The sequence below is a fragment of the Danio rerio genome, chromosome 21 (assembly GCF_052040795.2).
Source record: "Danio rerio strain M-AB ecotype USA chromosome 21, GRCz13ab, whole genome shotgun sequence".
NCBI classification, from domain to species: Eukaryota; Metazoa; Chordata; class Actinopteri; order Cypriniformes; family Danionidae; genus Danio; species Danio rerio.
Window position 1 is genome coordinate 13,162,501 of NC_141041.1, and position 15,948 is coordinate 13,178,448.

Here is a 15,948-nt window from a genome sequence, read left to right on the forward strand (position 1 = left end):
CTAGTCCCTCCCACTTTTTAAAAACAGCAATAGTGTTTAATATAATCACAGCTCTGCTTGAGCTTAAAAGCAACAAATGAAAAGCAAATGAGAAGGTCTTGAAGGTGACAGGACAAGAGTTACTAGAGAGCATTTGATTGGTTGATAAACTGAACTATGAAGTAATTTAAAAAAAATAAATAAATGAATTGATCCATTTAAGTGACAAACTACAAGCTTTGTACATTTATAACTTTTTAAATGTGACACTGGCTTGAAGATATTCCTTAAGACTAATATAAAAAATTAATTAATACAACTTAAATTTTTTGTGGGACCTTAAAGTAGGGTGCAGGTGATGGGATTCCATTGAAATGAACAGTGTTGTTATTATGAATAATGCTCACCTCTTATGATTTCAGCTACCACACCTCCAGTCTGAATGGACAGATTGAGTTCTTCCTGAAGTGCTGCTCCAAGCTTAGCATCGGACACCCCCAACATGGGCTTCTTTTTACCTCCGGACGGAAGGTTGGTCTCCAAAAAAAGCTTAAGATCTGCATGGACAACTCCTGCAAAAATCAGATTAGGAGCAAGGTTTTAGTAGTTGCATGTCAGAAATAGCAAATCAACAGGATTAACTAAAGATGATCAGTTTTGTAGGTATGTTGTCATCACAATAACTCAGTGGATTGACAGATTATGTGTGCATCACTTCATCTAAGGCAGTTAAAAAAAATATATACATTTAGTATTACTACATACCTTCAGAAACTGCATTGATGTTTTCCAATGCACCCTGGGCGGATTTAAAGGGAAAGAACGCACTCAGTTTGACCACGCTGCTGAACTTTCCAACATTTAGGACACTTTCCTCCACCTACAAAAAAAATAAAAAATAAAATACATCTTTTTAAATGACCTTACAAACTACATTTCAAGGGATAGCTCCCCCAAAACTGAAAATGGCCATTTACTCAATTGTCCAAACCTGCTTGACATTTAGTTGATCAAGATATGGTATTTCGAAAGCCTTCTCCTATTTTTTAAGTCAATGGTTATGGGTTCAGCTATCTTCAAATATCTTGTCTTCAACAAAAAGACAATTTAAAGGGTTTAAACCATTTGAAAGAGAAAATGGAGTGGGTTTTCATTTTTGGATGAATTACCCATTAAGTCAAATGCTAAGAATAAAAATAAGTATCATATAAAAAAAAATAAAAATAAAACCCAAAACATTTCATAGTTACTTTGTGATAAACATTTATTTCTTCTGCTGCTAAATGCTGAATCTAAGCGACAATATCTTCAAGCTAAACATCTAGCTTTCATCAGAATATCCCTTGTATTCAGCAGAAAAAAAAAAAGAAATGGAAGTTCATGAAGTCACAGAAGTTTTGCTCCCTGAAAGACGTTATTTTCCTGGTTAAAAACAAAACCCTAAAATGTATAATGAGTGTTAGTAGTACTTCAATGGGAGGGATTTAAACCAACAACCTTTGAACAATATTGTACTTTGACAATCATTGGTTGCTAAAATGATTCCTCTATATAGAATTAGCCAAGCGGTTTTCTGAAATTATATTAAATAGAAAGTCTGACTGTGCAAATATAAAACCAACTTATACAACCAATATAAAACCAAAAGAAAGCTGAAAAATGTCCAGTTTTCCTCATCATAATATCTTGTTCAACAAATGAAGTGAAGATTCATGGCATTGTGCGTTCTTAAACTCTAAATACTTTTGTTTCCTGCTCAAAAAAAAAAAAAAAACCTGAATGTACAATGAGGGTTAGTCGTACTATAAACGGGAGGGATTTAAACCAACAACCTTTGATTCCCATTTTCAGATTTTAATGTTTCCATATTGGGTTGCACAAAAACTGAAATCCATTGGTCTTTCCAGAAAATACAAACCTGAGGTAGAAGCATGCCAATCTCCTCCACTTCTTTAACAGCCAACAACGCATATCCAGCCGCATGCTCGAACAACACGTGTAAAAGCACCTGAGAGGGAGAAAACCACACTGATTAGAGCTCAAACCATAAATCATCACTTACAGTAGATTAAGACAAACTCCCAAATGCTTAATGATCTCACAAATAACAATGAACGCTAATACAAGTAAAATATTGGGAAACTGATCAGTCGGAGCATGGAGCCCACATGTTGATGATAGCACTTCAAAACACAACAGTCAAGATTTAAAACATTTATTATGACTTTACAACATTGCGTAAGCAAAAGATAACAGTTGATAATAAGCCACCCATGTTTCGACTTTATAACATTGGCGCTGGCTCGAAGCTGGGGAGATCCGCACGTTAGCATGGGTTAGCAGACGCACCACGTGTTCCTTCAGCGGATCGGATACTCAGCGCGTAGCACTTTTAAAACTCAACATCTCACAGCACTGCGATCGGAACCAGAACTTCGCCTCAAAACACTAACAAGAGGTGGGTTATACTTTACGAGCCAAACAGACTGACTTTAATGGCTGCTGCGGCCTTTAACATCACCCTGAGGCCTTGTGTTTGCGGATTCACCTTTTATCCTATAAGCAGTTTAGTACAAGCAGTTTGTATTAATAGATCGCATCGTAATAATGCTTAATAAACTAATTATAACGACTGTAATTAATGTGTAATAACAAAAAAGCACGCATTTACACGTGTAAATGTACAAAAGTACGTCTCACGAACATGCACGCTATTCATAACAGCACGACTTAATATATGACACAGTGGCTTTTAAAATGCATAGGTAAGCTATTTGTTGATTTCTAAAGTTTGCATGATGAAATATTGAATCTTTACCATGTTTGCCGATCTCGTGCTCCGCGCACGAGGAGCGTTGCGTTTCTTCGGATCACTCGAACAGGAAAGAAACCCGCATGCGCTCAAGTAAGAAAACCCAGACGAGTGAGTCCTGCACGCTATCGCGAGATGTTTCTTGTTTTGCGGGAAATACTGCGCCACCCCTTTGGAAATGATTGAAATTACAAGATGGCACGTTGGACAATAGCCGCCTGCTGGAGAAAGCATGCATTATCATGTAGAAGCAACAGAGGAAGTATGATTGACCAACATGGGAACTGGTAAAAAAAAAATAAAATAATAAAATAATGATAAAATAAAATGAAATCAAACTACACTATGCAATAATATAATAAAATCCATCAAAAATCGAACAAAAGTAAATAAATGCATAAATTAATCAATAATAAAGTAAAAATGATATATATCAACACAATAATAAATAAATAAATATATAATAAAAATACAATAATAAAACAACATAAAATAAAAATTTTAAAAATTTTAATGATAAAATAACATGAAATCAGTCTAAAGAGAGCAAAAATGAAATAAAAGCCAACAAAATCTAATAAAAAAAAAATAAATGCAATAAATTAAATAAAAAAAAACTAAAAATGAAATAAAACAACACAATAAACAAATATATAAATACAAATACAACAATAAAACAATAAAAAAAATAATAAAATTGAACTATTTATAGTGATCAAATAAAATGAAATCAATGTAAACAGATCAAAAATAAAATAAAATCCTACAAAATCTAACAAAAAGTAAATAAATGCATTAAATTAAATCAATAATAAACTAACAATGAAATAAGCAACACAATAATTAATTAAATAAATAAATAAATAAATAAAAATACAATACAACAACATTAAATTAATTAATTATAATGATAAAATAAAATGAAATTAATCTAAAGAAGTATACAATAAAATCTGACAGAAATAAAAAGTAAATAAATGCATTAAATGAAATTAATAATAAAACAAAAATGGAATGCAGAATAAATAAATAAAAAGAAACTAATTTAAAATAGACATAAAACACAAGAAACTAAATTAATAATAATAATAATAAAATGAAATGAAATAAATCTGAATCAACAAAAATAAAATTAAAATAAAACAATGTTTTTTTAATAAAATGCATTTCATTTAATTAATTCAATACAATTAAAAAGTAAAATAACCCAACACAAAAATAAATGAAAAAAAAACTAAATAAGCAATACAAAATAAACATAAAACACAACTTATAAAATAAAAAGTAAAATCAACTACAAAATAAAACAATAAAAATAAAGCTACTAAAATAAAAATCTTAAAAAAGCAACAAAAAAATTATTAAAAATATTAATATTAAATCATACATGGGGTGATACAGTGGCTCACAGCAAGAAGGTCGCTGGTTCGAGCCCCAGCTAGGCCAGTTGACATTTCTGTGTGGAGTTTGCAGGTGCTCCGGTTTCCCCCACAGTCTAAAGACATGCGCTATAGGTGAAATGAATAAGCTAAATTGGCCGTAGTGTATGAGTGTGAATGTGAGAGTGTATGGATGTTTCCCAGTTCTGGGTTGCGGCTGGAAGGGCATTTGCTGCGTAAAACATATGCTGTATATTTTGGCGGTTCATTCCGCTGTGGCGACCCCAGATTAATAAAGGGACTAAGCAGAAGGAAAATGAATGAATGTATTAATTCTAATGATAAAATGAAATCTAAACTAAGATAGAAAAATAAAATTAAACCCAACAAAAAAGTAAGTAAATGCATTAAATGAAACAAATAGTAAAATAAAAATGAAATAAAACAACTCAATAAATAAGCAAAACAATGAAACAATACAAAATAAACAAACAAGACAATAAACCAAATTGATTATAATAATAATAAAATGGATTCAAATAAATCTAAGCAAAGTGAAAATAAAATAAACAGGAAACAATAAAAAGAAATAAAAATATTGCATTAAATACAATTAAAATGAAATAAACCAACACAAAAATAAATAAAACACTGAATTAACTACACAAAGTAAACATAAAACACAGTAAATTAAATTCATTTAAAATCATCTACAAAAATAAAAAACAAAAATAAAAATCTAATAAACTGCATTAAATTAGTATAATGAATAAAGTAAGAAGAAAGAAAGCAACATAATAAATAAATTATAAATAAAAATATATAAATTAAATAAAAACAATTCAATAAATGGATGAACAATAACTAATATTGAGATCCATTGTTTCTGTATACCTGTAATTTTGTTTATGGTAACTACCATAGTCAACTAATGCTAACTAATGATATCATCATTTAATGTTAAAGGTGTTTAATGCTAATTAGGAGATTTTCAATAGTAGTTTATTAAACACTTGAACACATCTTTTTTTCCTTATCAGAATAAGCCATGTTCTACATGCCGCAAGCCTTTTCTCAATAAATCTCTGTTAATGTGACATATGTAAAGATCCATTTCCTAAATATACCTGACGGAGGAAACACTTGACAAATGATGACAGGAGAGAGTGCTGGTTGTGCACACACATCAATCCACTAATCATCAAACAAATGTGCCATTGTGTACCAGCCACTGCAATAAATACCACAGTTGACTTTATATTTTAAGACAGAGTTGAATTTATGACTATTTATACACGTCGAATGAGAATGCAGAGTCCTTAGAAACAACAAAACGCACACACTTAGGACTAAAAGTAATTATGCAGCTAATGTTTTAAAATCAAAATCTGGAAGAACTTTTCATTATATTAAGTTTACATTACATTACATTTAATTAGATTTGTTAAAACATTTGGAGACAGAATAAGCATATTATAATGATTTATAACTATTAAGAACTTATTATTGGCACTCAACCATCAATAATGATTCTTGTAATTATTATTGCTGAATTATTTCTCCTGATGCACACTTTTGATGAAAAGGAAGTTCAAAATGACAGCATTTATTTGAAATCTTTATTACATTATAAAATATATTTTTACTTTAACCCTTAAAGATGCATGTCCTTGATAAATAAAAGGGATACTTTTTAAATTTTGACTCAAAAATATGAAGCAACCCAACAGATTTCAACCCTAAAGACAATAATAATAAATGTTTCCTGAGCAGCAGATCATCATTCAATCATTCGTTTTCCTCCGGCTCAGTCACTTATTTATCAGGGATTGCCACAGTGGAATGAACCTGCAACTATTTCGGCATAAGTAACGGAGCACCTGGAGGTAACCAGTGGACACGGGGAGAATAGGTAAATTCTACAGAGAAATGCCAACTGACCCAGCCGGGGCTTGAACCAGCGACCTTCCTGATGTGAGGCGACAGTGCCAACCACTGAGCCATCATGCCGCCCGTAGATCATATTCATTCATTTTCTTTTTGGCTTAGTCCCTTTATTAAACTGGGGTAGCCACAGTGGAATGAACCGCCAACTTATCCAGCATATGTTTTACACAGCGGATCCCAGCTGCAACCCATCACTGGGAAACATCCATACACACCCATTCACGCACATACACTTCGGACACTTCAGCCTAATTCACCTGTACCACATGTCTTTGGACTTGTGGGGGAAACCGGAGCACCCGGAGGAAACCCACACGAACATGCAAACTCCACACATAAACGCCAACTGACCCAGCCGGGGCTCAAACCTGCGACCTTCTTGCTGTGAGGCAAATGTGCTACCCACTGTGTCACCATGCAGCCCCGTAGATCATCATATTAGACCACAGGTGTCAAACGCAGTTCCAAAAGGGCCGCAGCTCTGCACAGTTTAGTTCCAGCCCTAATTAAACACACCTGATCAAACTAATTGAGTCCTTCAGGCTTGTTTGAAACCTACAGGTAAGTGTGTTGGAGCAGGGTTGGAACTAAACTGTGCAGGGCTTCGGCCCTCCAGGAATTGAGTTTGACACCCCTGTATTAGAGTGATTTCTGAAGGATCATGTGATAATGAAGACTGGAATAACAATGCTGAAATTTCCCCATAAAATCAAAGACTAATTACAAATTGTTACTATATTTAATAACATTTTCAAGTTAAAATTTACAACTATGTTTAATATTATTTAAAAACTGTCTTTGTAAGCAGAGTTAGCTTATTGTTTGTGGTTCTCCTTTACTTTTGTTTTAAAATAATAAGATAACAAAGAAAGGATGACAATACAAACACTTGAATGAAAGAGAAAAATAAATATAAACAGCAACTAATACTTCAGATTAAAGTAAAAGGAACACAACACACGGTGAAATGGATAGTTCACCCACAAATGAAAACGTATTTACTATTTGCTCAGGTAGATCTGTTTCTTTTAATGGTTTAAAAGGGAATATATTTTGAAGAATGCTGAGAACCTGTAACCATTGACTTCCATGGTAGGAAATACAAGTACTATGGAAGTTAATGGTTACAGGTTTTCAGCATTCTTCAAAATATATTCTTTTGTGTTCAATGGAAGAAAGAAACTCATAGAGCTTAGAAAAAGGTAAAAGATGAATTAATGATGACAGGATTGTCATTTTTGGGTGAACTATCCCTTTAACCAGCAGCAGTAAACAATCAAATACATTGATACATCTTCCATTACAATCATTCTTTTAAAGCTTGGATGAGTTTCTTTTGCAAAGTATTATATTGTGAAGAAAGCTGAAAACCTGTAACCACTGACTTCCATAATAGGAAAAACAAATACAGTACTATGAAAGTTACAGGTTTTCAGCATTCTTCAAAATATTTTCTTTTGCGTTCAACAGAAGAAAGTAACTCATAAAGCAAGGAAAGGATGAGTAAATGGTGACAGAATTGCCTTTTTTTTTTTGGTGAACTGTCCCTTTAACCAACAGCAGTGAATAATTAAATACAATGTTTTACAGCCAGCAGTTTCCTGACCATACCATAAAATTACACAAAAGTAAATGAAATAAACATTTATTGAAATGAATAACAAAATATATCAAACTGTCTAGGGATTTAAAATAAATAAGAAATCAGCTGAAATTCTCTCACCAAAATATTCTATAACACAAAAACATAAGATGACGAACAAAATAACAATACAACAGAGGAAGTGCTGATCTTCACAAAAAAATTCAAATATATATATCTTCCACCCATAAATTAAGTATTTAACTGTGACGTCGCACTGTAAGGACACAGAACGGTAAGAAAAGGGAAGATAGGCTCGTAACACAATCCTCCTCAAAAAGATTCTACAAAGAATCAAAGAAGAAGAAAATTAGCCCATACATCTTCCATTTACAATCATTTTTTTAAAGCTTGGATGTGTTTTATTTTTCCTTCAAAGTATCATATTCTGAAGAAAGCTAAAAAAGTGTAACCATTGACTTTCATAGTATAGGAAAAACAAATACTATGGAAGTCAATGGTTACAGGATTGCAGCCTTCTTCAAAATATCTTCTTTTGTGTTCAACGGAAGAACTCATTAAGCTTTGAAACAAGTAAAGGGTGAGAGAAAATGATGGCAGAATTATCATTGGGCGAACTGTCCATTTCACCAGCGGCAGTAAATAATCTTAGAATAATTTACAATACTTCCTTTAAAGCTTGGATGAGTTTCTTTCTTCTGTTGAACACAAAGTATTACATTTTTAAGAATGCCAAAAACCTGTAACCATTGACTTCCCTAATACACTGAAAACCCTAATAAGTTGCTTGAACTAAATTAATTTAGTAAAATCGTTGCCTCAATTTAATTGAGTAATGGAGTCTTCCAAAACTTGCATATTTAAGTTGATTTAACTTGACGGTTTTGTAGACTATACTTAAATTGTACAAGCTTAGTACTAAGTTTAGTGAACTGAACAATTTAAGTGTGAAAAAATGGACTATGAAAAAATGTTGAAATCAATTTCAATCTAAAAGTGACGAATAATTATACCTGAAGCCATTTGTTTTCTGATTTAAAAAAGACCTTGCACTTATAAGGTTGCACATATTAGAAGTTTATAGTCAAGACTACATTTGTGAAAATGTGTCCTTTTTTAAAGGATTAATTATGATTTTGAGCTCACTACACTTGAAATCTTAAGTTTATGCATTTTTATGGTACATAATAAGTTAAATTAACTCATATATTTTTAAGTGATAGGATCAAAACGCAAAATTTTAAGCTATGTTCAGTCAACTTTACTTAATTGTCTAAGTAAAGACAACATTGGGGTTTACAGTGCAGTTAAGACAAACACTATCGAAGTCAATGGTTACAGATATTCAGCATTCTTCAAAATATCTTCTGTGCTTAACGGAAGAACTCATAAAGCTTTGAAGCAAGTAAAGGGTGAGAATAAATAATGACAGAATTTTCATTGGGTGAACTATTAACCAGCGGCAGTAAATAATCCTCCATTTAGAATAATTAAAGCTCAGCCTTTTCTAGTCCAATAATTCACAGCATGAATTCTAGCCCTGTTAACAGATTTGACTCCTTTTAAAAGCATTTTAAAAAATCAAACTGATCTCAGACCTTTGCCCGGTATAGTGTACACCAACTCTAGAGTAACCACAACCAAGTTATGTCAAGTCCTTATAGTATCTCCTGTCTCCAAGCTGGAGGAGTTATGGAAACAGACGTCAGAGATAGTAAATAAAAGCTCAGGTTGATCTGAATCTTTCTATAAAGCTGACCACTTTCTGACCACAGACACAAACATAAACCCGCCGTCACAGAAGACACCTGCATGCTGGATAAAGGTAAAACAAAAGGCCTTTCTGACTCTGATTTGATCTCTATAACTCCTTTCTCTGCATCATAACTGAAATGTGCTCAGTATCTAAAGCATGCCAGTTATGTTATCCTGCATGTTGTGTTTAATAATTGCTAATGTGGGCTTTTCTGTCACCCAAAGATGCGTGGCTCAGTGACAGGATGTGTGCTGCTGATATGCGTTGTTGCTCTTCTGGCCGAACAGGCTGAAGGACACATCGCATTTTTCAGCCCCAAGGAGATGAGAGAGCTCAGGGTGAGAATTGAATTCACTGTAAAATAAAAAAAAGGATATGATTAAAAAAAAGTCACTACAACAAATGTTTTTCTGTAACCTTAACCTAATAATAAAGCAGGTTTCAACTATTTATTTTTAGTTGTACACACAGTGCTCAACATACATCATTCATTTTCCTTAAGCTTAATCCCTTATTTTTCCGGGAACTCCACAGCAGAAGGAACCGCTAACTATTCCAGCATATGTTTTTGAGAAATGCATAAAATATAAATTTGCACTCATTTATGTTGAGCACTGCAATTTAACTTCATATTTTTGGTCAGTATGACTGATGTAAGTTGAAATGACTAGAAAAGTTCATTTAGTCCAACTAAATAATTTAATTTAATAGTTTTTTTTTGCAGCGCAGGACCTCAAAAGTTCACCAGGGTTCACTGTTGATGTTGTTTCTGTGTTTATCTTCAGGAAAAGGAGGGGAGGAAGGACGCTGATTCACGAGCAGAAGGGCTTTTAGTGGATGAAACGTCTCCAGAAGAGGATGGAGGAGAGTCAGCGGTGAGAAAAAGAAATCCCGGTTCTTTCTTTGTTCACATAAAGATGAAAATTCTGTAATTACTTACTCACCCTCGTGTCCTTTCAAACCCTTAAGAGCTTTGTTCGTCTTCAGAACACAAATGAAAACAAATGGCGCTTGAAGTCAATCATATTTACGAGATGAATGTGTCTAGGATGTTTTTTGCACATTGTTGGATTTGCTCCTCAGTCTTATGGCTTTCAGCAGTGATGTTTACATTACACTGAACTAAACTGAACATCAACTGTCAAAACTGAACTGGAGCAATTTACTAGAACTTCATCTGTTAAGCTGCTTTGACAATCTGCATTGTAAAAGCGCTATAGAAATAAAGATGAATTGAACTGAATTGGATATAAACAAAGACTTTATCGCAAGTGGAAAACTAGAGAAATTCTTTAACACCAGAGTTTCAGAGTTGGACTCGTGTCAGTGAGAAACATTGCAGAATTTATTATCTAGAGAGAATTAAACCATAATATACAATAGGAAAAGTAAGTATTAAACAGTAATTTTTTTTTACCTTTTTTCTAAAGATTTTTAAACAATACAAACATAGAAGTAAAACAAAACCAAAAAAATCTGAAAAATGTGTTTGTTTTTTATATTGGATTGAATTCAGGCGATTGGCTGGGCTATTCCAACTCAATCTCACGGCAATTCGTAAATTTTGATGGCTAATTCGTATGAATTCGTACAATCTAATTCGTACAATTTAGTACGATTTGCTCATCACCCAATGACGGTTGGGGTTAGGGGTGGGGTTAGGTGCCACACCTTTTTTTTTTTAGCGTACATTTTTGTATGACTGAATTCGTACAAATTCGTATAAATCGTACAAATTAGCCACTAAACTGACAAAACATAAAATATTTGCATTTCCTTGTGAGATCAGGCTGCCTATTCTACTGCTTGATTTTCATTCCCTGAAAGCATTTGAGAGTTTCCTTCTCTGCATTTTGAATCATTGTCCAGCTGAAATGTCCACTCTGGTTTCATCTTCATCATCCTAATTATGTAGATGTTGGACTGAAGCAGCTAATATTCATTTATAATGACGAAGGTCAGAGGTTTGCTGAATTTCTACTGAGAGATTTCAGTTGCTGTCTGGGCTTTCACTGCTTTTCTAAACCTCCCTTTTTTCATGAGTTCAATACTTTTTCTCTATGTCATTTCATTTACACATAACTTAATTTGTAAACTAATTAGATTTGTTTTCTTTGTGTATATGGATTTCATCGATTGTTAAATCCTTTGGTTGCTACCAAGCACTTTTACAAATATGTTTTCTGAGAAAAATGGTGACATGATCAACACTTAATCTGTATATTATTAGATATAGATCAGTTTGGTGTGAATTCATGGATGCAAAATCCACTCTTGTGGGATGTCAGTGGCAAAATACTGTTTTCTAGAAGCCGAGTTCATAAACCCTGCTGTATTTTGGAAGCTCACAAAGATCTTGTGAGTTTGGAATGACATGAGATTATTAATTATTGACAGTATATTTAGTTGTGGGTGAACAAACCCTTTAATACCCTGTATTTACATTTGTGGTTTGTTTGATTGCAAAGTATCATTATTTTGTGGAACTAATACCCTGTTTTCAACAAAATCTCATTAATATTTCAGTGAGAAAATATGTTTTTGAATGTTATAGCTTTAAATGTTAGCATCATACTGAGTTTACCCCTATTTGTTTAATTGAATAGTTTGAAATCTTAAATTTTACATAAATCAAAAATTTCCTTTTGAAGAAAAATGTTATTTTAGGGTTATAAAACAGCAAAAAGATGATTTTACTTATTTTTAGATGATATATTAAATTATGGAATATATTAATAAATATAATAAATAGCTATAGGAAGTTTTTTATGACACCTAACAGGGCTCCACACAAATGTGTTCAAAATGACCCAACCATATTCATATTCCTATTTAAAAAATGATATACAAAACATAAAATTGTTAGTAATCTTCTAACATTTATATTTCCCAAGTTGTGTTTAACAGAGCAAGGAATTTTGACTTTTAAACATTCTTTTTAAAAATCTGAAAATAATAATTGATGCAAATTTGTGTGTTTAAACTCATCTGTATAGTCTTGTCTAAATAAAATCTATACGCATTTTTAGAAATGTTCAATTAAATTCAATTCATCTTTATTTCTGTAGTGCTTTTACAATGTAGATTGTGTCAAAGCAGCTTTAAAAGATTATAGTGAATTGAAAAAGTGTAGTTCAGTTTTCAGTGTTTAAGTTCAGTTCAGTTTAGATTAGCTCAGTTCAGTCCGATATGCTTCACTGCTGGGAGTCCAAACACTGAAGAGTAATCCATCGATGCGCAGTTCTACAAGTCCTGAACTATGCAAGCCAGTGGTAACAGTGGCAATAAAAAAAAACTTCACCAATGGGCGAAAGTGAAGGGAAAAAAACCTAGGGAGAAACTATAGGCTCAGTTAGCATGACCATGAGTGGCACTGCATAATCTCTGAGGGGCCTCAGGATGAGTATCCCCAGGTGGAAAAAGAGAATAAAGAGAATAATTAGCCCTGAGTTTTAAGATCTTAAAGAGTGAGTTGGACTGTAGCGAGACAGAAGGTTGGTTAGATAAACAGGAGCTAGATTATTTAAAGCTTTATAGGTAAAAAGCAATATGTTAAAATCAATACAAAACTCAACAGGCAGCCAGTGTAAGCAGGAAAAAATTGGGGTGAGATAATTATATTTTCTAGACCTGGTAGGAACTCTGGCAGCTGCATACTAGCTTAAGTTTGTTAATAGAGGATGCTGGGCAGCCAGCAAACAGAGCATTACAGTAATCCAGCCTATAAGTCATAAAAGCATGGACTAGCTTTTCTGCATCTGAGATGGATAGCATACTTCGTAACAGCAATATTTCTCTGATGAAAGAAGGCAGTTTTTGTGACATGGGATATATGATATTTATAGTAGAGCTAATGCTATGTTGGTCATCCAGTCTTTAACATCTTTAATACACTCAGTTAACTTAGACAGTTTAGATTGCATTATTGGATTGGGATTTCTTAATTGTAGAGGGGCACTTTAAGTCACAGCAATAGTCGACAAGGATCAAAACATAATTAACAGCAAGTAAAAATAAATAAAATGAATCATGATCAAGTAAAATGTTAATTATAAACAGAGCAGTTACCAATCAAAACATGTTCAAACAGCATGAGTGTCCAATGTACATGAGCAAAATACAACGTAAAGCTTGTTAAAAAACCAAACTGCAATTGGAACAAATTAATGCAAATATTCTATTGAATCTAGCTTCTTTAAATAAGTACCTTCTGCCTGATGGCAGGTGGTAAATCTCTGAATAAAGTGTGTGATTTTCATCTGCTAAAATGGCCTTTTATGACTGTCATCTCATACACATGCCCAACGCTGTTAGATAATCTAGAATGCATCATATAATTTATATAATAATCCATAGTTTTTCCCCCTAAAGGGCCAGCCTGTAGAAATAGGGCTGAAGCTCACTGCTAAAAAGAGCCATATTGGGTCTGCTTTCGGTAAGATGCTGCAAAACATCGTAGAAGAGCCAGACAACGGTAAGGAGAAGTAAAATCCACTTTATCAACTCTCTTTTTATTTATCTTCTATTATATAAAAAAACACAAACTGACCGCTCTAATGTTTGTGCTCTTTTTTGACAGCGAATTAAAGGTGGCATTTATATCTGCATTCCATGACAATTGCAGTCTGATGATTCACCTCAACTGCAAGCACAAAGCCTTTGTCTGAGAATGTAAACATGTAAAAAGAATCACAATAAAATGAATTTGCATGTAAATTCAGTTTCTTGTCATTTATACATGTAGGGGGATGTGAGTTTGTATTGTTATAATTTAAATACCTTCTATATATCCGTCCTTCTTTTACAGTTTTAGCTATATTAATAAAAATTGTCATTTAATATACCAATGCTATAGGGTAAATTATTAAAGCGAGTCTCTAAAATTCAGTAAGGCTGCCTTTATTTGATCAAAAATACACCAAATGTGTGATAATTTTCAGCATGAGTATTCCAGTCTTGAGTGTCACACGATCCTTTAAAAAACATTCCTCCATGCTGATTCAGTGCTCAAGAAACTTTTCTTTGTATTTTCTGAAACATTTTCAAGACTCTTCAATGGATTTAAGGTGACATAGAAGAGGATTTATTCATTCATTCATTCATTCATTCATTTTCTTGTCGGCTTAGTCCCTTTATTAATCCGGGGTCGCCACAGCGGAATGAACCGCCAACTTATTCAGCAAGTTTTTTTACGCAGCAGATGCCCTTCTATCCGCAACCTTTCTCTGGGAAACATCCACACACACACACACACACACACACACACACACACACTCTACAGACAATTTAGCTTACCCAATTCACCTGTACCGCATGTCTTTGGACTGTGGGGGAAACCGGAGTACCCGGAGGAAACCCACGTGAACGCAGGCAGAAACGGCAACTGAGCTGAGGATCGAACCAGCGACCTTTTTGCTGTGAGGCGAACATGCTACCCACTGCGCCACTGCGTCGCCACAGAAGAGGATTTATTTGAAAGATATAATATTTTCAAACTAAATATGTGATTTAGACTTTCTTGCTTGACGAAAATAAATCAATAAGTGTGGTTTATTTATAAACTAATTTCGAGAGGATCACGTGCTTATGATCAACACAGCTGGCTCCTCATTAGGTCTGTAATCTGCCCTATTAGATGATTATGGAAGCATTACAAATAACCAGAGTTTTTCAGTACAATTATCTTGGTCTCAAAGCTTCCCCCCCCACCCCTACTTACTCCCTTTTTTACCGATAGGGTGACACGGTGGCCCAGTCACTGTTGCCCCACAGCAGGAACACCGCGGGTCCAACCTCCTGTCAGGCCGGTCGGTGTTTCTGTGCGGAGTTTACACGTTCTCCCCGTGTTCGCGTGGGTTTCCCCCGAGTTCCCCGTTTTCTTCTCACCGTCCAAAATAATAAACCATAGCCAATCGACTAAACCAAATTATCACTCAAGACAACCTTAGTTTACACTTTTTGCACGGCGACAAGCAGGGGAGTTCTCAAACCTACCTGAGCTCGAACTCCCCTCTCGCCCTTCTAACGGGAGGGAGCCCCAGGCTCAAGGATATTATGAGCTCAGGGCTCTCTCCCGGGACAGCATGCCAAACAAGCTTTATTGATTATCAGCTAAGTGTGAACTCTTGAAAAATACTCAAATCGATCAAAAACATTCTCAAATCCCAAATGTTTAAAATGTATGTAGGATGATTTTAGATACTCTTTCCTTGCTTGCTTCATTCATTCATTCATTCATTCATTTTCTTTTGGGCTTAGTTGGACTTTTTTATTTATCAGGGGTCACTACAGCGGAATGAACTGCCAACATATCCAGAATATGTTTTGCACAGCGATGGCCTTCCAGCCGCAACCCAGTACTGGGAAATACCCATAATTCACATTTACTGCATGTCTCTGGACTGTGGGGGAAACCCACACAAACATGAGGAGAATGTGCAAACTCCACACAGAAATGCCAACTGACCCAGCC

General features: G+C 33.9%; 2 protein-coding genes across 8 annotated transcripts in view; one reads left to right on the plus strand and one right to left on the minus strand.

Annotated features, from left to right (window-relative positions):
• The window catches only part of nop56 (NOP56 ribonucleoprotein homolog), a 12,061-nt gene extending 9,021 nt beyond the window's left edge, over positions 1-3,040 (minus strand). For 4 of the 6 annotated variants that reach the window (XR_015519528.1, XR_015519531.1, XR_015519530.1 and 1 more), the window contains exons 1-4: positions 2,798-3,040; positions 1,898-1,987; positions 745-859; positions 387-551 (exon numbers count right to left, since the gene is read on the minus strand). Coding sequence is in view for 2 of the 6 variants with exons in the window: in NM_201217.2 (NP_957511.2) it covers positions 387-551; positions 745-859; positions 1,898-1,987; positions 2,798-2,800 (373 nt within the window). In the remaining 4 variants the exon portion in view is untranslated. The remainder of the gene's footprint in view (positions 1-386; positions 552-744; positions 860-1,897; positions 1,988-2,797) is intronic. The other 2 variants (NM_001309383.1, NM_201217.2) reach the window with 2 other exon arrangements.
• mlnl (motilin-like) lies at positions 2,268-14,192 on the plus strand. 2 transcript variants are annotated; one of them, NM_001386353.1, is made up of 6 exons: positions 2,268-2,437; positions 9,496-9,545; positions 9,701-9,814; positions 10,262-10,351; positions 13,848-13,950; positions 14,056-14,192. In NM_001386353.1, the coding sequence occupies exons 3-6, from the start codon at positions 9,701-9,703 to the stop codon at positions 14,061-14,063; spliced, it is 315 nt and encodes a 104-aa protein (NP_001373282.1). In that variant the 5' UTR covers positions 2,268-2,437; positions 9,496-9,545; the 3' UTR covers positions 14,064-14,192. The 2 variants fall into 2 exon arrangements, with proteins under 2 accessions (NP_001373282.1, NP_001373283.1); NM_001386354.1 differs by lacking the exon at positions 9,496-9,545.
• Positions 14,193-15,948: the final 1,756 nt, after the last annotated feature.